Below are 22844 nucleotides of genomic sequence, written 5' to 3' on the forward strand. Positions count from 1 at the left end.
CTCCTCTCTAAGACTATACACTTGTTGCCTGTTTTTGAGTTTGGGTATTGCCAAAGTTTCTTTGCCAAGTGAATTTCTCTCTATTCACAAACATAATTTTAATGTTTTCATAGTACTTATGACTACCTGATATTGTCTTACTTACTTGTGTATTATCTCCATTTGAATAGACTTTCTGCTGAGAACAAGCTACTAGAGAAAAAGGACTTTGTCTGTACTGGTCATAATTATATGTCCATTGCTTTTGTAAGTGCCTAGACCATAGAAAATGATTAATAAATATATGTTGAATTAATTTACTAATTTTTATCTTAGAAGTATTTAATACAGTGATTTTTCCTAATTTCATCAGAGCAATAAATGCTTTAGAAAGTCTTAAATTTTCCTTAATCATTATGACAGAAAAGCAAAATACTGACTAAGTATTCCTAACACTTTCTTGTTCCTCAAAGAACACGTTCAGCTGGGATAAATTCGAATGAAAAAATTTTAGTTAGCCAACTAGCAAGCCAATCGGTCAGAAATGTGGGAAGAAAGATGATTGTTCTTTATGGAAATGGGGTAGACCAGTGGTTCTCAACCATACTGCCATTACTCAGTGGTTAGCACAATCAGTTGTTGGAGGCAACATTAAAGTATCAAAGTTTGCAAAGCCTCTGTCAAAAGTTTTTTTCAAAACTCCTGTTTAATTTTTTTTCTGTTTCTATATAAGATTAGTAGAAAGCATATTTCAAATGAAGTTTTAAAAAAAAAGTTTCAACTAGATGTCACCATAGGCCCTCAATTTCAGCCTTGAGGGAAACAGTAAAAGGGGCCTGTACATTATTCTCCTTAGAACTTTTGCATGAAGTCATGTTCAGTGCAAGCTGAGGGCAATCACTCCGCTGTTCATTCCCATAGTTAAGTGAGTCACACAAGCTCAGGGGCCCATGATGGATCAGACACCATCAGGCAAAGGGAAGAAACAGTGTGGTTAATACTTGCTCTGGTATCTTGAATGTACTTGTATTTCTTCTGCCTTCAAAAGAGTTAAGGTTCAATCTTCCTGACAGGGAAGCAAGGGCTAATTTTGGTAAGACTGATAACAACTCCATTTGATAAAATGGAAACATCTATCAAATTATATTGTGAAATTTTCAAAAGCCATGAAATGGTTTACTTACTTAAACTTTAATAAGGTTTGGTCATAATCCATAATCACAGCTACATACATACTACTTTACATATATGCTTTAATTTCAAGAAAGTTAAATTTTCATTACATTTTAATATAATATAATTATCATCTATAACACCATGGTTTATAATTATCCTTTATAACACCGTGGTTTATAACATCATACTGTCTCAAATTATGTGGGTTCCTGTTGAGATTAATTTGGACTAAGTCATTTTATTTATTTTCCTTTTCAATTAGCAAATGCTTCTTTGTGTTTAAATATTTAATTTATAAAGGTGATTTGAAAGGTGTACAATCTTTATTTCCCAGGAAAGCATTTAGGAAGGTCTAAACAGTACATTATAGAGGATGATCACTTTTTGCTACAGCTCTCTTTACATACTCTTGTTCTGGGTGTGTTAATGAAAGAACTTATGACATAGAGGTTATTTAATGAATGAATAATAATACACACTAGGTATTCCTTCTACACATAATAGTTTTTCTATCAACCAGTTCTGATACTTAAGAAAATTCCTTCCTTTTGCTCATGCAAAGCTGGAAAATAAGTTTGTAAATAATATAAACAAACTATGAATTTTAAACTTAAAATAGGTAAAAATCATTTTAAAAAATCAATTTGCCACTGCTATCCAGAGATCTCTCATTCTCTATGGAAAAACAAGCAAACTACAAGACTGGGAATGATGAAAAGAGAAATCCAGTGAAAATCAGTACACTACAATCCCCTGGTATATATACTCTTTAAAATTTCCACACACCCCTTGAGTGTGGGCAGAACTCATAAACATGATAGGAAATCATCATGGGAGAATCATCATGGCAGTATTGGTATTCACTTTCTGTTGCTGCATGATAAATTACCATAAATTTAGTGGTTTAATGCAACCCATTTATTATCTCATAGTTCTGTATCTCAGAAGTCCAGGCACAGCTCAGACAGATCCTCATACTGAGGGTTTCACAAAGCTGAAATCTAGGTGTCAGCCCAGGCTATGGTATCATTTGAACCTTGGAGCACTCTCCTAAGTTCATTCAGGTTGTTGGCAGAAATCAGTTCCTTGTGGTTGTACAACTGAGGACCCATTTTTTCCCTGCCAGGTGACAGTTTGAAGGTAGCTCTCATCTCCTAGAGGCCACCCTTAGACTTTAGACAATGTGGCCCTCTCACAGCATGGTTCTTACTTCTTCAAGGCCCACAGGATAATCTCTCTGACTTCTTGTAAGAGTTCACCTGATGAAGTCAGGCCCATTCAACACAGTCTCCCTTCTGATACTCAGTCAGCTGATTAGAGACCTTAATTGCATTTGCAAAATTCCTTCAGCTTTTCCATGTAACATAATCTAATAATGGCCATATCATCACGGGAATATCTCTACATTTGGTTTGTGGTGAATGACTGTATAAAATAACATACTGTGAACATGATCCTATAAATACACAACTGAAATAGGATTTTATAGTTGCTTCTATAAACTTTACATTTTACATCACCTTATAGTTTAAAAAGTGCTTGTATAAATTCTGCATCATTTGATTTTCATGACTACCTATCAGACAGGCACCGCAGATACTAGTCCAATGTTACAGGTGAGAAAAACCAAGGCTCAAAGCAGCTAAGAGTTTGCTGGAAGCTTTACAGCAAATTAGTAGTGGAGTCAGTTGGGCTTCAGAACAGGGTCTTTTCACCCTATAGCCCCGTGTTCTTTTGCTAATCCTGTAGTTTTCAAACTGTGTTGATGATGCTTAAAGAAGACATCTCAGGGACTGTTACAAGTAGGTAGGGCTAACTGTTGATATGGTGACTCTACTTTTATTTGTCGTAGATGTTGGAGGTTCATCCCATGCTTTAATAACCACTGCACTGTATCATACTGACTTGTTAAAGGTAAAGAAGAACACTGAGAAAAAAATCAGTTTAGAAAATGCTTTAGATAGATGTATACAAAAAATCAAGAATCTATTCCAATAAAGTTTTAAGAAGTTGCCATCTCTTGCAGTAGCTGTTGAACCTTTTAAGAAGAAAAAAGATACAAAAAAAAAAGAACTACATTACACAGTTTGCTTGAAATGCACACTTAGGAAAAAATGATGAATTCTACCCCCTTCACTTTTTAAATAAGTGTAAAAATTAATACCTTCTGAATGTCTGGTCTCTTATTTTTCTTTTCATGCAGACACTGACTAGCCACAGAGTACACAGCTTCAACTGAAGTGGGATCAGCATCATTCATCTTCACATCAATATAATCTTCAATGGTCTTTTCTTCATCTTCAATTTCTTCTTTAATATCTAGCTTTAAAATGAATGTTAAAACTTTGTTAAGAGCATCAAATAAAAGTGAAAGAAATTAACAATATAAATTTTAATTATTTAAATCAATCTACTTTGTAATAACATGAACTCTCATTTTGCTCTGTTCTTTTGTAAACTTATTAAGAACTGAAGACATACAGGACAAACCATTCAAACATATGTGTGTGTATATATACATATACTTACTTATTTATACCTCCTAGACACTTTCACCCATTCTATGGGTGAAAATTCATGCCTTCTAATTTTCGTATTTATGTTATAAGCTGATTGCTCTTACGTTACCACTAGCAGTGCTTACTAGGCTAGCAGCACAGGGCTGCCACTTGATGTGCTTCTGATAATGCAATTCCAACTTCTGGACCCAGACACTCCCTCCTACACCTAACGAACTTCTCTGTGGGTACTCAGATTGTTGAATCAAAGAGAAAAAGGGAGGGACAAAAAGGGAGAGGACTACAATGAAAAAATAATAAATGGGAAGAGAGGTGTAGGACTAGGATGGTGTTTATGGTTCAATGGTTGCACCCCAAAGCATATGTCTATGTCCTAATTCCTGGAACCTGTGAGTATTACCTCATCTAGAAAAAAGGGTCTTTGTAGACATAATTAAGTATCTTGATATGAGATCATCTGGAATTATCCAGCTAGGCCTTAAATTTAATGATAAGTGTCTGTATAAGAGATACAAAGAGCAAGAACAGACACAGAGGAGAAGACAATGTAACCATGGAGGCAGAGATTGGAGAGAGACAGCCATAAGTCAAGGAATGCCACCAGAAGCCACCAGAAACTGGAAAAGGCAAGGAAAGATTCTCCTTTGGAGCCTCCAAAGAGAGCATGGCCTTACCAACACCTTGATTTCAGATTTCTGGCCTCTAGAACTGTGAGAAAACAAATTTCTGTCACTTTAAGCCACCTAGTTTGTGGTAATTTTTTATGGTAGTAGCCCTAGGAAACTAATACAGGCGGAAAAGACTTTGAGAGGTAAAATGAAAACTACAAAAACCCTTCCAAAAGATGAATTTAGAAAACAGCAATGGCAGAATCTAGTGGTATAAAGGCTCTTTAAAAGATCACTCTCTTTTAGCTGTACTTGTATTAAAATCTTCATACTTTATGGTCATACCATAGTCATACTACATTCAAACCTTATGAATGGGTAAACAACTTCTCTGAAGTTTTACAATTTTCATTATTGCATGATGAAGTGCAAAATTTGTGACTGAAATGGATCCTGTGTTTTTCTGTATTTCATCCTTACTCAAGCCAAAGTTTTGAGGCTTTTATATGTCCTGAAGGGGAAAAGTGTGAGGCAAAGGATGGAATATTTAGTACTGTAGGCAGGTAGGCCTTAACTAAAAAGCAGAAGCTGCAAGTTAGTGAAACATTTGGTTCCACTTTAGATCTCCATACCTTTTTTTCTCCTTGTCCTCCTGAAGTTTAAATCAATATGCTTTCTCTGTAAATCCAATCCACACCAAAAGCTTTATCTACAGCTGTACACTAATGGCTCAAAAATTGTATCTCTAGACCAGGCTCCTCTCCTGACCTCCAACAACCCATGGGTCAGAGAATTTTATTTCTCTGATTAAGACAAAATTTTACTTTTATGTGCTACTGTAAAAATCTAAATATTATTAAAATAATAACTTTTCACAATATTATCTTTTATAAATATATTGTCATGTGAAATGTTACATTGCATGCAATATTGCATTATTACATTCCAGTATACCATGAACAGTTTTATCTTTTTTTTTTTTTTTTTTCGTGTCCGGCAACGGATCGCAACCCTCAGTGTCGCGCCCATACCGGACCGGGACCGGCAACGGGATCGCAACCCTCGGCGCTGCGCCCACACCTCGCTCAGCCAGTGAGCGGGAACTGGTCTGTATGTGGGATCCAAACCCTCGGCGGGAGCGCCGCCGCGCTTCCCAAGCGGCGCACTGTAGCAGTGCACCACCAGGCCGGCCCCCATGAACAGTTTTAAAATGCAGTTTTATAATGGACCCCTGTAATGATATTATAACATATAGATATTTTACTTAAGGCTTTTCTCAAAAGAGGATAGCACCAGACAAAAAAATGCAAATAAATTACATCATTTGACTTTCTAATCCCCATTCGAGGGATATCATCTGGTATATGTATATTGTCTCAATCTGTCATACTGGTTTATCCCATTAGAACACATAAGTTAGAATAAAGTCAGTGTAGTTATTTAACTAATTTTAATAAAAACTTATACATGATAGTAGGTATTTCCATAAATTGTTAATTTTATAAAAAGATCCTCCAAGTTCTTAAAATTCACTATGTAGGAAAAAAAGGGCATAATTTTCCTATAGTTAGTTAGCATTCAGTTAATCTACCTCATATAATTGTCAATGAATGTCTACTATGACAAGTTAGATGTTTTCTATGATAACTTTATAAATAAAATGTTCCATAATAGAAATGGACAGAGAACTTTTACTTGCAATTCTATTCTTATACAAATTTGAACAGAAGCCATATTTTTCTAAATTGAAAATTCTGCTAGTAACCACCCTGAAAGTAACAAAATAGAAATAAACTAGAGAGGACCTTGAAAATCATTTAGACATATTCTCGTTTTACCCACAAAGAATATGTGACTTTTATAGGCTTCACAATACTTCATGGCAGAGCTGAGATTAGAAATATTTAATGCTCTTTCTATATGCCACCATGCAATTGCTAATGGTAAGATTGCCAACAGAAAATGCCATTTCTAGATGCCAAATTTACCCATATAAATTTAGACTACAAACAAAAATAGCAACATGTTTGAAAAAATTAGTCATTCAATACCAATAACTGAGGTTCACGATGTTCATCTACAGCTGGAAGTCCAGTTATTATTTCTAATAAAACCTATGAAGACAAAAAAAAAATCCATTAATATAACTCTCTAGACAACATATTGAAACTAGAAGGAAAAAGTATCTCGATTATGAAAACTGATTAATCATTTCCATACACAGCATAGGTCTTTTAGTATTAAAGCAGAAAGAACATGAGCTGTGGGCTCACCACCCTTCTCTCATGGTCCTTGCATCCTGCCATGCCCATAAACAGTTCTTTTCTCTTGGTAACTTATTAAAGAATCAGCTCCACTCAACATGTGTTCTAAGAACTCCCAATCCGCCTTCTGTCTCACAGGGGAATCCTTACAAGAACACTTTTCTTTGGCTCTTAGAATATTATTTTCTAAACATCAGTTGTATTCTGCAAACCTGTTCCTTAACTTCACAGTGCTATGAGGTTAAATTTCCATATATGAAACACAGATGAAAAAATAAGATAAAAAAAAGCTCCCGAATTTCTCAAACTACCCATAACTACCCCTTACTGTACCTTAAAAGTTATTAGGAACAGTGTGGTAGATCAGAAAATGCCAAAAGAAAGTGAGACTGAAGTATACACTGTATGACATGATTTATTTAATGTACTGATTTAATTTAATCTTTATATTAATTCACGAGAATACATGGCAAGAAAATCATTTCCAGCAGTAATTTCAAAAATCAAGTCAAAAGTTTTACATGTTGGGAGAAGTTTTTATAAACTTTCTGGTGTAACTAGAGTTTAATGTGAACAATTTATATCTCTACATAAGAGAGCTAAGCAAGACAGGTGGATTAAAAATACTTGACTTCAATTTCACAGTTATAGCAGAATGACTATTGTTATATACATGGAACTTACCACACCAAAACTGTAGATGTCAGATTTGGGTGTTATTTCCCCTCGCAAAGCTTCAGGTGCCATATAAGCTGTTGTTCCCACAATTCTGCTAGTCATGACTGTCTGCACAAACTTCTCAGAAGCCCTTGCAAGCCCAAAGTCAGATATTTTGGCAGTAAAGCTTTCATCTAGTAAGATATTTGCACTGAAAAAATTTAAAGTTTGGAATAAAAACATGTTTTTCTTCCCAAGGAAGTCAAATAGTTCCTTAGATAGATGTACATATGTATGTGTGTGTGTGTATGTATACATTTATAGAGTATGCCATTTTATAGTATACATCATAAAAGCCTGAAATTTGTGTAAATAGATGTAGTATTCAGACTACAGTGAAAGAGAAATGGTTGTCTTCTTTTCCTTTTTGTTTCTTGAGAAAAAATTTTAGGAGAATAAAAATAAAATAAAACTGTCCATGTTAGTGAGAGATATTTTCATTATTCCGTAATTTATTACAGTGTAACTTCCCACAAAGTCTTCCAAAACACCATTCTTAATTCCTTTTTTAATATTTCTTAATTTGTTTAAAAATAAATTTCCAACCGAAGTATCTCAATTATTCATTTCTTTAAACTATTCTTTTTTTGGTACTATCTAAAGTCTTTTGAAGAAGAAAGAATATGGCTAAAAGATCTTCATTCACTAATTATATGCATTCATTTATACATTCATACTTTCATTCAACAATACCTTATTGAGAACTCCCTGTGTTTTATAGTATTAAAGCTAAGTGCTGGGCATGGAAGGAATCTCAGAATCCTGTCTGTGACAAAGGCATATGAATACAATTTTTAAAAAACAAGTAAGTTTACATAATGGCAATTAGGTACAAAATGCTGAACAACCATGTGCCTGGAAGGACTGGAGAAAATTTCAAAGAGAAGGTGAAAAGTGTGCTTAGTCTTGAAGGATTGTTTTAAGTAATAGTTACATGAGGGGAAAAAAAAGAATTTCAGGTGAATGGAGTAATATGTACGAAGTGATGAAAACATGAAGGCATGGTGTATGAGATCCATTTCAAGAAACTAGTGTCGTGGAACATGAGAGAATATGAACTTCATTCTGTGAGTAACAGGACACCAGCTGAAGTTTTCATAGTAGGGAACTGATGTTACGAGACTTGACTTTTAGGACTATAACCTGGCAGTGTTGTAGTGAACAGATGAGAACTGGTACAGACTGGTTTTAGGTTGACTAGCAAGGTTTATAATAAAGCAAATGAGAGATAATGAGTGACAAACAGAGGCAGAGCACTGGGGACAAGTGGGAAGTGCAAATTTTGGGGCACATGCAACAGTACTTTGTAATTACTATAATACAGGGAATGAGAAAGTCTTTAGCATGGGAGACAGGATAAAGAGCGATTTCATTTGACCAGAAAGGAAATACAGCAAGAAAACTTTGGGGTGGAAGAGATGATGAGTTTGATTTCGGACATGTTCACTACAGGCTTCTATGGGACATTCAGGTGTTTTTGGTATGGGGATATTGAAAATACAGGATTGGAAGCTGATGATACAGATTTGAAAGCTACCCACACGTAGAAAGCAGTTAAAGTCAACATAATATCACTCAGCAAAAACCATGTAGGGAAAAACAAAAGAATGAGGTAAGAACATGATAGAATACCAGTACGTAAGGGATGGGAGATGGTATTTTTCCTCCTAGCTAAGGCCAGGCTTTCTGCTTCTGCTTCTGCTCCCTCCTACACTCTCAGCAACTTTCCTCTATAAATTATTTCACTTCTCCCTTCTGTCATATCCTCTCCCTCTTATCTCGATCCTTCCCATAGGCAGATAAGCATGCTTTAGTCTCTGCCATTTTAAAATGTTCCCTGAATGACACATCTATTTCCAACTATCGCCCGTCACTAGCAAAACGTCTTAAAAGACGTGTCTACACTCACATCTCGGTTCTCTAGCTCCCACTCTCTCCTCAACTACAACCTGACTTCCCAACCCAATTACTACATGAAATGGGTCTCTGTGGAGTCACTAATGACTTTCATGATGCTAATCCAATCGCTAAAGCACTTGACTCTTTTGAAGACTCCCTCTTGTCTTGGAAAACACTTTCTCTGTTTTCAGGGACACCACACTCTCTTGGTTTGCATCTTACCTGTCTGTGTATGAGTACTTTCTCAGATTCCTTTTTGGGATCATTTTCTTATACTTGGTCATTAAGTTTTAAGGTTCCTCAGGACTTAATCTAGGGAACTTTTCTTAATCTATATCTCTCCGTAAGTGAATACAACCATATGATAACTCTTCAATTTTCATCTGAATACAAGTAATACACACATTTGTATCTTCAGCTTAGACTTCATTCGGCTCCAAATCTGTATATCACACTCTGTGTTTAACGTCTCTGCGTCTATATCTTAAATGAACTTCAAATACGACATGTACAAAAGAGATCTCACATTTTTCACCCAGCTCCCCAACCCCACCCCAACCTGGTCCTCTTTCAGTCTTTTCTGTATAAATGAATCATACCACAATCATTCCAGAATGCAATTCTGGATGCCATAATTCCAGGAATCATTCCTGATACTTCCCTTTCCCTGACCCCTCCACAGCCAAGATAGCAGCAAGTCCTGCTGTCTTAATCTCTCACATCTATGCAGTTCTCTTCATGTGAATTGTCACCATCAAGACTTCTGTGATAGCCTACTAACCAGCCCTTCTCACAAACTGTTCTCTATACTGGAGTTAAAGTGATCTTCACAAAACTTAAACATGATTCCACATTCTTACTTATAATTTTCAATGGCATCTCATTACACTTACGATAAAATTAAAATCCTTTCCTTGGTCCTACAGGCCTTAGCTCCCTGCCTATCTCTATAGTTTTATCTCACATCACCACCCTTTCACTTTATACACGTCAGTCACCCTGCATTTATTTCACTTCTTGTAACTCCTCAAGCTGCCATATTCCCTGTCAACACTGGTCTTACAAATGTGGTTCCTTCTGCCTCAAATACTCTTTTCCTCATCTCCTATAGCTGCCCTCAAATTGTGACACATTTCCTGCTCATTTTTGGATCTCAGCTTAAATATCATTTCCTCGGGAACCCTTCTTTATACTAACACTATATCCTAAAATTCTATTATTATTTTGGGATTATTTGATTGATGTCAAACTACAATATGCTACTTTGCTAACTAGATCATCTACAGTGCTTAGCTAACATTAGGCAAATATTTAACTAGATAATTACATTAGAAGACAGAGAACTGAAAAGTACTCATGGAGGATGGATGTGATTCAGAAAGAGTGATGATCCAGAAACTAAGAAAGAAACCAATTTCCACAAGGCAAAAGTGTTCAAAAATAACAGAATAACATGCTATTTAAAAAACACAAAAGATCAAGTAGAATGAGTAAGGGAAATAGGTCACTGGGTTTGGAATACAGGAGGTTACAGATGTCCTCAGTAAGAAGAGCCTTCATGGAGTGACGGGGAAAAAAGTCCACACTAGGTTAAGATATGCATTCGAAAAGTGAATAGAAAGGGCTGGCCCGGTGGCGCACTGCTACAGTGCGCTGCTTGGGAGCGCGGTGGCGCTCCCGCCGAGGGTTCGGATCCCACATACAGACCAGCCGCTCACTGGCTGAGTGAGGTGCAGGCGCAACACCGAGGGTTGCGATCCCATTGCCGGTCCCGGTCCGGTACGGGCGCGACACTGAGGGTTGCGATCTGTTGCCGGACATGAAAAAAGACAAAAAAAAGGAAAAAAAAAAAAAAAAGAAAAGTGAATAGAAAGAGTGAGAGCAAATTATTCTTTAGGGATGGCTTTCCGAAAGCTTTTTAACAGTAGCATTTACCTTTTAATATCTCTATGAATATGATGGTTTTCATGTAAAAAACTGATGCCGTTAGCTGTACCCTGGGCAATCTGGCATCTCATGTGCCAAGAAAGTGGTGGAGTACCATCCTTATGAACAAAAAGAGAGAAGGATAAAAAATCTACAGAAAATGTATAACAGAATATTTTTCTAGGTAACAGCTGAAAACAGTATCATATCACTCAGAATTTAGAACTACAATTTTCTTTAAGTTGTTAAAAATAATATCTAAATAAGATCAAATAGGGATTCGCATTTCTTATTTGAAGATAAAAATATATAAGAGAATCTTCAAAGTCTAGCCTTGACTGATAATTTACATTTTAGATTATCACCTAAGAGAATGGCAATCCCAGTTGTTTACATATCGACTGTATGACTTTCATAGAGCAGGAAAAATATAAATTGTAATATGGTTTAAATGATCCCATCATAAAGTAAATATTAGAATTCCAACATAGAAACAGAAAGCCAAATAACCTGATGAACAAATACCTTACCAAGCAAGACAGTCTGTCTAGCAATGAACCGTTGGGCATGTAAACATACACTAAACAGAGGTCATCTCCATCACTTGAGAAGCCAAGTAGTTCTACTAAGTTTTCATGTTGACACCTGTGACAAAGAATTTTCCATGCAAAATTATTATAATAAACACATATAAATCCAGCTGTAGGTTGAAAGTTATTCAATTTACAGTTTTAACAGAAAAATGCAAGAAAACAGTATGTTCTCTATCACTTATAATATGACATATGTTTATGTTTGTTGTAACTTTTTCTAATTTTCTGTAAATAGTTCTCTTTTCAGTCAATACTGATCAACATTAGAAGCAAAACCTCTATTTTATAGTAAAAGCTCAATAACTCAGATCACTGAAACTTGTGTTAGTTTTGTTAAAGACCAGGCTGACGCTTACCTTTGTTTAGCACAATTTTTAACAATAGCACAAACAAGATTTCAAGAAGTCTGTTGAAACTTTCATGATAACACTTTCAAGGATTCTCTACCACAACCAAAGCAATGATTGACAGACATGGTCCATGAACTTTAATCATATCTAATTTGTATATTTGTGATCTTTAATCACCTCTGATTATTTATAACCTAATTTAAGTTTCTTTATGTACTTGAGAATAATAAAACCAAAGAGAGCTGAAGTACAACAAAACTGCAGGCAGCTGTAGTACAGAAGAAAGAAAACAGGGCTCAGAGTTCAAAGTCCTAAGTCTAAAGTCCAGCTCTGCAACCTCCTGGATATGTGACTATGGCAAGTTAACAACCTCACTAAGCCTCAGCTCCTTTACCTGCTAAATGCAGAAAATAATATTTATCATGTAATATGGATGCTGTGAAAATTAAATGAGTAAATACATATAAGAGCCTAGAAATGTACTTGGCACATGGTAAGTGTTCCATTCAGTGCTTATTCATTTTGCTCATTCAAAATGATCTACAATTCTGGCATTTCATTATATCTAATCAGAGTTGCTCTACCCTCATAAATATTTTAAGAAGCACAAATTAAAGCAATAAATGCTCCATTTTCCATCAAATTGACACATGGTAATTATGAGTAGGTGTAAGGTTTGAATCCCTAAGCTTATGTTGGAATTTAACCCCCAATGTGGTGGTGGAAGGTGGGGCCTTTAAGAGATGATTAGATTGTGAGGACTGTGCTCTCATAAATGGATTGATCCACTCATGGAGTAATGAGCCTGGTTGCCATGGCTTTGTAAGAAGAGAGTGAAAAAGTTACTCACTCTTGCTCAGCCTATTCTCACCATGTGACACCCTGCATTGCTGTAGTCACCACCAGACAGAAGGCCCTCACTGGATGTGTTCCCTGGACAGTGACTTCCTAGCCTCCAAAGTATAAGAAATAAACTTAATCTATTTATAAATTACCCAATTTTGGATATTCTGTTATAAGCAACGGAAACGGATTAATACAAGTAGTTAACATTTGCAGAGTTTATACTACATACAAGGCACCATGGCAAGTAATTTACCTGCTTTTTTTCATTTGATCCTCACAATAACTTAATGTAGTAAGTACTATTATTATGCCATTTTACAGTTGAGAAAACCAATGAATAGAGAGTTAAGAAACTTGGCCAACGTCATTCTGCTAGTAAGGTCTACATATTGGCACTTATTTAAAAATAGTAATAATATTCAATGCTGGTGAAGTAGCAGTAAAGTTTGAAATTGTAATATACTGCTGGTAGGAATATAAATCATCATAATTTATTTATAAAGCCATTTGGACATACATAAGTATACTTCAAAAATTTCATGAAAGATTCATATTATTTTTTAATTCTATTTTTCCACAAACTCTTTGAAGTACACTTGTATTTGGAAAGTTTTTTTAAAAAATTCATGCATTCTCAGCTAGTAATTTTTCTTCTATGACTATATCCTGATGAAATAAGTAGAACTGTATTTGAAGATTTATGTACAAAGAACTTTAAAGGAGCTTTAATTTGTAATATCAAAAATTAGAAACAAACCTACTAGAGAAATTATTAAATAAAATATGATCCTCGTATATGCTAGAATGCTGAATAATTTTAAATGTTTTCCAATTATTTCTAAAGACATGGAAAAACTGCTACACACACATTATGAAGCAAGTACATCAAAATATTAGCAATGGTTATCTCTGAGTGATGTGTTAAAGGGACAGTTTTCATTATTTAAAATTTTTTTCCTGTATTTCCCAGATTATCTACTTTGAACAAGTTACTTTTAGGATTGGAAAGTGGGAGAATAAATGGTGGGAAAAAAGAGTTTTGATCTTTTTTTCAGTGTGCATAATTTTTTACTATGCATGAATCAATTCCACTCTATTAATTCTTTCTTGAGGTTAAGTAACTAGAAATGGTGATTTACAGCGATGGGTCTAATGGGCATAATTTGCTAAATCTCATTAGAATTCAGATCAAAAATTCAGGCTCTGGAATCAGACAGATCTGGATTTGAACCCCATCTCTAACACATACTGATTCTATGAACTTGGGCAAGTTATTTAACATTTCTAAATCTCAGTCAAAAAATAAAAGGGAGGTTGCAACAGTTGTTGTGAGGATTAAATGAGACAATGTGCATAAAGTACATAGCACAGTGCCTGGCATATCAAACACACTGTGTATAATTATTAGAATACATTTCCTGATTTGTTCCTTCTACCTTTCCTGATGATCTGTAACAGTTTCCCAGCATACAGGGTCAATATCTTCCAAGTGTCCTTGTATACAACACTTCCCTAGTTCCTTTATGGTTGTTAACTTATATCTAAGGGCCTATTTTTCTACATTCTATTATTCTATAATTTTTTTTGGTTTTATAACTTTATTTGACAATCAATAGTTAGTTCTCATCCGGATTGACTGACTGCAGATTTTTGAAAGTGATAACAGGTACATAGGTAACCAAAGTATAGAACTTGTTTAGTGAATCTTCATCCTCGTTATGTTTTCTGGACAACTGCACATGGATACGTTATAGGACATTCCTTGTTCCTTTGGCCCAGACCGCTTTGTTGAGCCTAGTATCAATGCACACATCTGGAGACCCCATCTCCTTCACGGCAAATTTCTGGATCTCTCCGAGTGCCCGAGGGGCATGCTTCTTGAAACCCACTCCATGGATACACTTGTGAATGTTGATGGTGTATTCTCGGTCACCACCTTGTGAATGGCAGAATGGCCTTTCTTCTTCTCACCACCCTTCTTTACAGCAGCCATCCTGCCTGACCCCTATAAATAGTTTTGGTTTTTTTTAAGTATCTCTACAATTAATCCCTCATGGATTCTGGGAGCAGAAAACATGATAATAGAAGATGGTTGAAATTCCATGAAACTCTGTTGCAATTTAAAATACTGATGGCTGTTCAATCTACAAGTATATGAGTATATGTAGTCACAGAATTGTAGAGGCAAAAGTACTTTAAATTCCTCTAATCTAAACCCTTTATTTAAATTTTATATATTTGCAAATATCAATAGTTTATGGCATACTCTGGGTAAGAAACCAGGTTCCTTATACCTTGTCTTGTTCTTTTGCACTATTCTACACAGCCAAATTAACACTTACTTTGCCATTACTTTTATTTCTTGATCAAACTGTTGTTTTAGTTCTTCAGTACTAATGTCAACCATCTGAAAAAATAAAAAATATTATTATTCAATATAACGCAATACAATTATCCCATGGCTCCTAATGCTGAAAGGGGGCTGATCTCCCTTTCTTTAAAATAATAAGGTATTATTCTCCCCATTTTATAGAAAACTGAAATCTAGAAATATTAGTGATTTGCTCAAGGTCTCATGGCTGATTAGTAAAGGGAAAAAAAAAATACAAGCCTCACTGAGTTGTTGCAGGAACAAAATGAAATAATATTCATATGAGACTTTACCACATAAAATTTTTTTTAAAAATTATGTATAACCAATAATGTAAGCAAATTTGAATGCAAAAAGAAAATCAAAACCTGCAAAAGTATTTTCAGCATATATGACAAAGAGTGACTGTATTTATAAGATACATATGTATTCCATTGACATTTTTAGGATAGAACAGATTTAAAATATAAGGAATCAATAAAAGGTGAGCACCCCAATAGAAATGGGAACAAAGGTATTTTCATAAAATGATCTTAGAATCTTACCATTTTAATCTTGATTACGTATGAAGCACTGTGTACAGCAGGACTTCTCAACATTATTTTTGAATCTCTTAAAGTTATAGGAGGGTACTTCAAAAAGTTCATGGAAAGATCCATATTACCTTTTTTTTTTTTCCTTTTTGTCTTTTTTACTGACCAGTAACAGAATCGCAACCCTCAGTGTCGTGCCCATACCGGGGACCGGCAATGGGATCGCAACCCTCGGTGTTGCGCCTGCACCACGCTCAGCCAGTGAGCGGGAACCGGTCTCCACATGGGATCCGAACCCTCGGCGGGAGTGCCGCCACACTCCCAAGCGGCGCACTCTCCAGTGCGCCACCGGGCCGGCCCAATATTACCTTTTAATTCTAAATTTCCACAAACTTTTTGAAGTGTCCTCAAAAGTATGATCATATGATTGTATGTATATGCACATAATTGCATTTTTCTAAGGATAGGGTCAATAGCTTTCTACAGATTTTTAAATGTTAATATCTATGAGCTTTTAATGGTGCTTATTTAAAGAAAATACAAACTGAAATAATGTATTTCCTAAAGGTTAACTTAAAAGCTATTGTACAGCACACTAGGAAACAACTCTTCCTTTTATTCTTTCTATTCCTGAAAATATGACTTACTGCTGTAAGCTTCTTCACTGCCACCATTGTGTTGTGCACATAGCCTTTGTACACAACTCCAAATCCGCCCTCTCCCATTTTATTACCACCGACAGAAACAGGCCGTTCATCAAAGTTATTTGTGACACTCTTCAATTCATAAAATGAAAAACTGTGAAAACCTATATTGTCAATAAAATAAGAAAAAAGTGCTTAAATAAAAAAGAAATTGGTTTTAATAATTACAATATTTTCTCAACTAGAAGATTTCATACAAATGCAAATATTTATATCTTTGGATAAGGCAAGATGGGAGAGAGTAAAACCATTTTTAAAATACAAATTGTAAGCTTTATATCTTCACAATTCTGTTTGGCAGTCTTACTCACCAAATATTCTAGCCACCCACCCAAAATTCTAGTCACATATTTTCTTTAAAAAATGACCCTTTCAAGTTATATAAATATTTGCTTATTTTTTTTTGTAGCTTCTGTGGCTATTTGCGTGTCCTATTGCCTCTAATCACTGATAATACATTGATCAATAAAATGAAGGAGGTACTTAATAAATCAAGAGGGAAGAAACCCACAAAAGAGCTATTGTCAGTGTGTCTCTAATCGCTGCACAAAAAAAGAAAAAGAGATTTATTTTAAAGTAGTTGCTGTGGATTGATGCCACCCCAAAACTTAGTCCCCACTGTGACAGTGCAAAAGAGGGTGGAAAATCCTATTATGGTAATTGAAAGAGGGGACTTGAAGAGGTGATTAGACTGTAGGACCGTGCAGTAGTGAATGGATTAATAATGATCATCAGGGGTGTGGCTCTGAGGACTTTAAAAGGAGAGCACATTAGAGTCTCTCTCTCTCTCTGCTCTACCATATTTGCCACATGATACTCTGAGCTGCTATAGTCACCACTAGGACAAGGTCCTCACCAGATGTGTTCCCTGGCCTTTAGACTTCCCAGCCTCCGAAACTGTAAGCAATAAATTTCATTTTCTTTATAAATTACCCAGTTCCAGGTATTTTGTTATAAACAACAGAAATGGACTAATACACTTCCCAGCCTCCGAAACTGTAAGCAATAAATTTCATTTTCTTTATAAATTACCCAGTTCCAGGTATTTTGTTATAAACAACAGAAATGGACTAATACAGCAGTGATAGTCTTAACAACACATCCACTAGTAGAAAACACTGAAAATGTTACTTACGTGTATCACTAACTTCTAAACTTTTATTTTCTGGACTTGAGGAGTCAGGTGGTATACAGTTTTGTTCAAGATTCTGCACAGGTATCATAGATGTCCTGTCTTTTCCACAGAAAGGCATCTGTTTCTGCTGAACTGTTACAGCTTCTTTAGAAGGTAATGTATTAATAGTTTTTGGAACAGCATCTGCCAAATGAAATAAGATACAAATTGTCCTTCCATAAGAAAAAGAGTTTGTAAAAAATTTAAACTAGGAACTTGGTTTGTTTAATATCATTCCAGTTTCCACAGGTTGGCCCTATATTCTCATAGTACACACAAGAAGCTACCTAGAAAGAATCTGTAAATTGTGATAAGGATGGGTAGAGAGGGTCTGGCAGCATTATCAAGGAGTGGTCCACGAGCCACCTGCATCAGAGGTATGAAGTAGTACTTGTTTAAGAACATAGACCTTGACCCCAATTCCAGAATTCCTATTAAGTAGGTCTGGAATAGAGTAACCAGGAATCTACATGTTTAACAAGAAATCCAAGTGATTCTTATGCACGATAAAGGCTGAGAATCACTGGTGTGAATGGCATCAAAGGAAAGAAAGTAAGGTTACAAGGAAGGTAATTAGACACTAACACACCAAAATACAATGTAAGGAAATCATGATCATAGAGTCCCAGCAGGTGGAAGTTGAAAGCAAAAAAAAGCAAGAGTTCAGAAAGATGAGTAATTTTTTTACAGCCTAAACTAGATGCCTGAAGTTTATATCCTCCTAAACTTCCTATAGGTCCCAAACTACCTGACTTTAATGAGATCAGACTCAACATGAAGCTTCTACTACCTTAGCAGCAGAGCCCACAGTCTCCTATGTCTGGGGCACTTGTTAAAGAATTGGGGAGAGCTGAAAGAACAAAAGGAACTTCCAAATGTAAGGTTCCTCTACTATGAGAAAAATGCAAGAGTAAGAAAGAAGAAATGTTTCTATTTCTGGCATTTGTCCTTTCACCCTAATCGTTGACACCCTGCAGTTTACCTGGTAGCAAAAGACTCGCAGGAGCAAAAAACTCATTTTGGACCAAGAGATCCACAAGATCACCAACGGTGCAATTTGTCGTACCCCAGTCAAATAGCAATTCACAAGTGGGACTTTTTCCAGTTTGAAGTAATGCTTCAAATCTCCTTTAAAGCAAGTAACAAAGAAACAAAATTAGTATATAAATTGAGTACATGTGAAAATAGGAATTAATCCCCCCATCCCTGTCTCACTCACGGCACCTCCTATAATAGTAAAGGAAAGGAACGGCAAGAGAATCAGTAAGCATTATAAATAGACAGGAAAGACAGACAGAAGGAAAAAAGATGCCAAGATGATGATGATAAAAGTTAACATTTACTGAGTACTTACTGAATATTTACTCAGTGGACTACAGGATGTACACATGTGAACTCGTTAAAAGATACTATGATTATCATACTAATTTTACTAATAAGAAGGCCAGGCTTGGAGAGCTACAGCAACCAGCCCATAGCCACACAGCCATATGATGTATCCAAGCTGAGATTCAAATTCAGATCTCACTTGACATATTACTTCCCACAAACTTATTAACTCTGCTAGTTATATAACTTTTAATGCATCAGTCTGCTTAAGTAGGTAAATAGAATACACACAAACTTAGAAAATCATTCCTTTCATCTTAACTGTATTTCAATTAAATTGAAGGAAAAACATGTTTTTCATTCCATTTCTTTAAAATTAAAAATTTGTTTTGAAAAGTAACATTTAAAAACTTAACCAATATAGCTTTTTCTGTTTTTCCTCCAAATTTTTAATTTTGAAAATTTTCAAACTTACAGAAAAGTTGAAAGATTTACACAAGGAACAACCGTTTACCCTTCACCTAGATTCACCAGCTGACCAGTTGATTTCATTTTGCCACATTTGCAGTCTTGCCCGTGCTCCGTGTCAATCTGGGTCTGTGTGTGTTTCAGAGTGTAGGCCAGATGTCTCGAAGAATGTCCCACAGTCTAGATCTATCAGACTATTTTCTTATGATTAAATTCAGTATAAAATTTTTGGTAAGAACACTACATCGCCAATAATGTGTCCTTCCTGCCCTATCACATCCAGAAGCACACAATGTCATTTTGTACTGTTACTTGTGACAGTCAGTTTGATCACCTGGTGTAGAAGGTATACTTCAGATTTCCTCATTATAAAAATATCTTTCCACTACTGTTACTTGTGTCAGTTTGATCACCTGGTGTAGAAGGTATACTTCAGATTTCCTCATTATAAAAATATCTTTCCACTACTGTTACTTGTGTCAGTTTGATCACCTGGTGTAGAAGGTATACTTCAGATTTCCTCATTATAAAAATATCTTTCCACTACTGTTACTTGTGTCAGTTTGATCACCTGGTGTAGAAGGTATACTTCAGATTTCCTCATTATAAAAATATCTTTCCACTTCAAAATTCCTAAGTTATTTGTTGGTAGACCTTTGAAATCTTGTGTTTACCCAGTTTATCAACAACTTTTCACCTTATGCTTTTAGTCTTACTGATTAGCCTTTTATGAATCAACTATCTAATGGTGGCTGTAAATTGGTAACTTTATCATTCTTTTAATAATTATTTGTTGGCATTATTCTGTAAAGAAGAGCTTTTTCTTCCTACCACTACTGTCCCTACTGCCCTCCATAAGTTCTTAACAGTAATATCATCAAACAATCTTTAAAAATTAGTTTTCAAGGCTTAAACTTGAGCTTCTTTCAAGTACTTTAAGACGTTGCCCTTCACATGAGAAGACATTTCCTGGAAGGACTAATATGGAAGCCAAAGCACCAGGTTAATGCTGAAAATCAAAATTTCTTTTCCTCTTGCTACCAAAGACACATTTTGACATAGGTTTTAACTGCAGTGACTGACAAAAATAAAATCTGCACTTATATTTCACACCATATCAAACAGACATGCGAAAGAGGAAGAATGGAAATTATCTGAAGATAGCGTTGAAAAATACCTGGCTAAACTCTAAGAATTCTGTTCATAGATGTGTACACTTACAAGCAGGAACTTTAAAATGTCAATTTGAAGAACTCGCCAAACATTGTTACAGTGTATTAGAAATTGACACACTTAGAAATTTAGGCTCCAGAATTTTACTAGAGATTCTTAAATCATTCTTATATTCCTTCAATCTGGATATGAGGTAGAGTGAACTGTACTTGGCTTGCCAAACACAGAACCAGAGTAAAGGTGGGAATCTTGAGTCTAACCCAAAAACCTATTTGCAAGGATCACAATATTAGCCCAGCTGACATACTGGAGAATAAAGCAGAAATTGGGAAAAAAAAAAAACAGATACTTATTACCATGATCTTTTCTGCAGTAGAGAGGTTCATGTTCTAAACTGCAACACTAGACATATTTATACTTATTAATCATTCTAGATTGTGATGTAAGAATTTAAAAAGAAAAAGAATTTTAGTTACCTTATGTGAAACTGATTGTATCTATCATCACCAGATGGTTTTTTAATAGCTATGGCTAACTTCTTCCATCCTTCTTGAGGATCTATAAAATCTGACAGCTTCCTAATTAGTCCAACATTGAGGCAGCGCACATATGTTGACGGTGTTACAGGTTTGCTCATCTTCTATTTCTAAAATATGGAAAATTCTTATTAAAATTTTACAGTAATTTTAGAGATGTTATCTGTAAGCTTATACATCATACTTTGTTATATCATATGAAATGTTGGTAACTGATTGTGCCATAATAAAAGAACACTCCAAAGTCAACTAGTGATATCCTAAGAAGAAATTAAAATTATAATTTATTTGTCTAATTGTCCTCTGGGTTTTCTTTCTTTTCCACCTATAAATATCAATAAAAATTGGAGAACTTTTTTCCAACACTGATATTTTCTAAGAGAAATTTACACAAAGGAGCAAAAATTTTACTTTATTAGAAAATTTCCTGTGAGCATATTGAAAAATCAAGTCTACTAATAAAAAAAGATTTACTTTTCAATATAAAATATTTTTCTCAATCAGTACTTATTTACTATTAAAGATTATGCAACACTCTTTGGTAGAAGTAAACAGGTGTACTGAATTAATTTACATAGCATTAAAAGATATGGTTCCTTCCATGTACCTTTCACATAGCATGCTCTTCCTTGACCCCTCCGCATTTCTTGAGAGATCGAGATCTGCCTGACCACAGTTCATTCTCTACTAAGCCAAACCCTGTGATTCACCACTTCAACTTCTCTGTAGACAGAACCTTTATTTCCTTGATCCCCCTTTTCTTCTGCTACTCCACCCTGGAGAGCTGCAGCCAGGAATAAATCTCACAATTTTATTTGTTCACCAGAGCTACTGAATTTAGCTATAGAACAAGATAACTGAACAGACTGGAGTGAATACAAATTTATGGAAACCCCCTTTCCACGGGGCCTTCAACATTGCTGCTAATCCTTTCACTTGTGTTCTTAGTGACTATTTCATACTTTTACTTCTCTCCATGTGGTTTTTATTTTTCTCCATATCCCTCATTCTCAGTGGGTAATGATGTTTCCTTTCAATTAATCAACACAAATAGACTCAGCTATTCTGTCAGTTATTTCTGCTTCCCTATATATTTTTATTTTTAAAATACAATACAATTAGTTTTTGGAGTAAATAAAATATTTATATGGTTCAAAATTCAAAAACATAAGACTAAAAAGCAAAATGTATCTCTGTATCCTAGGCTCCTATATTAATAGTCACTTTTTCTCTTTGGTCTTCCTTGGCCAGCACATCTATGTAGGTCTACCTGCAGTCTACCTGATTATTTTTTATCATTGCACAATGTATTTGTAACCATATTTTTTTTTTTGCGGCTGGCCGGCACGCCCCTTATACAATAAAGTTCCATGAGTTTAGGAACCATGCTCATTTTAGGGATGAATAAATTATTGTCCAGTCCTATACTAGCTGATTTACATATTTCACATAATCCTTTCAGTGACTAAGGCAATTTTAACATCTGTATTTCACAAGGATGGTAAGTAAAAGATCAGACTCCAAAATTCATGCCTCATGACCTTGCTTCTATAACTCAATGCACTGTTTGTGTCATTCTTTTTTCCAGAAAGACCATTCCTTCCCTTTCATTTATACACACACTCAGCAATTATGTCAGACTTTAAACTAAGTGATGCGAGCAAAGGAAAAAGAAAATC

The 22844-nt window shown here is 35.2% G+C and overlaps 1 protein-coding gene across 1 annotated transcript; it reads right to left on the bottom strand.

The window, feature by feature from the left end:
• Nucleotides 1-1151: 1151 nt before the first annotated feature.
• IRAK4 (interleukin-1 receptor-associated kinase 4) lies at nucleotides 1152-21266 on the bottom strand. Its single transcript, XM_008579147.1, has 11 exons — nucleotides 21106-21266; nucleotides 18642-18787; nucleotides 17621-17803; nucleotides 16429-16589; nucleotides 15220-15284; nucleotides 11619-11733; nucleotides 11098-11207; nucleotides 7231-7414; nucleotides 6334-6396; nucleotides 3320-3478; nucleotides 1152-3193 (listed from the first exon to the last, which is right to left on the bottom strand). The coding sequence occupies exons 1-11, from the start codon at nucleotides 21264-21266 to the stop codon at nucleotides 3158-3160; spliced, it is 1383 nt and encodes a 460-aa protein (XP_008577369.1). The 3' UTR covers nucleotides 1152-3157.
• Between the last annotated feature and the right edge of the window lie 1578 nt (nucleotides 21267-22844).

Source organism: Galeopterus variegatus, unplaced genomic scaffold (genome assembly GCF_000696425.1).
Source record: "Galeopterus variegatus unplaced genomic scaffold, G_variegatus-3.0.2 Scaffold1822, whole genome shotgun sequence".
NCBI lineage: Eukaryota > Metazoa > Chordata > Mammalia > Dermoptera > Cynocephalidae > Galeopterus > Galeopterus variegatus.

What these genes read in the sequence shown, in the direction of transcription:
- IRAK4 (XM_008579147.1), bottom strand. Translation starts at nt 21,266, where the DNA reads ATGAGCAAACCTGTAACACCGTCAACATATGTGCGCTGCCTCAATGTT. An exon ending in CAGTGAAGAAGCTTACAGCA is followed by an intron (nt 15,285 to 16,428) that starts GTAAGTCATATT and finishes TTATTTTTTCAG; the next exon opens with ATGGTTGACATTAGTACTGA. An exon ending in TAGACAGACTGTCTTGCTTG is followed by an intron (nt 11,208 to 11,618) that starts GTAAGGTATTTG and finishes TTTGTTCATAAG; the next exon opens with GATGGTACTCCACCACTTTC.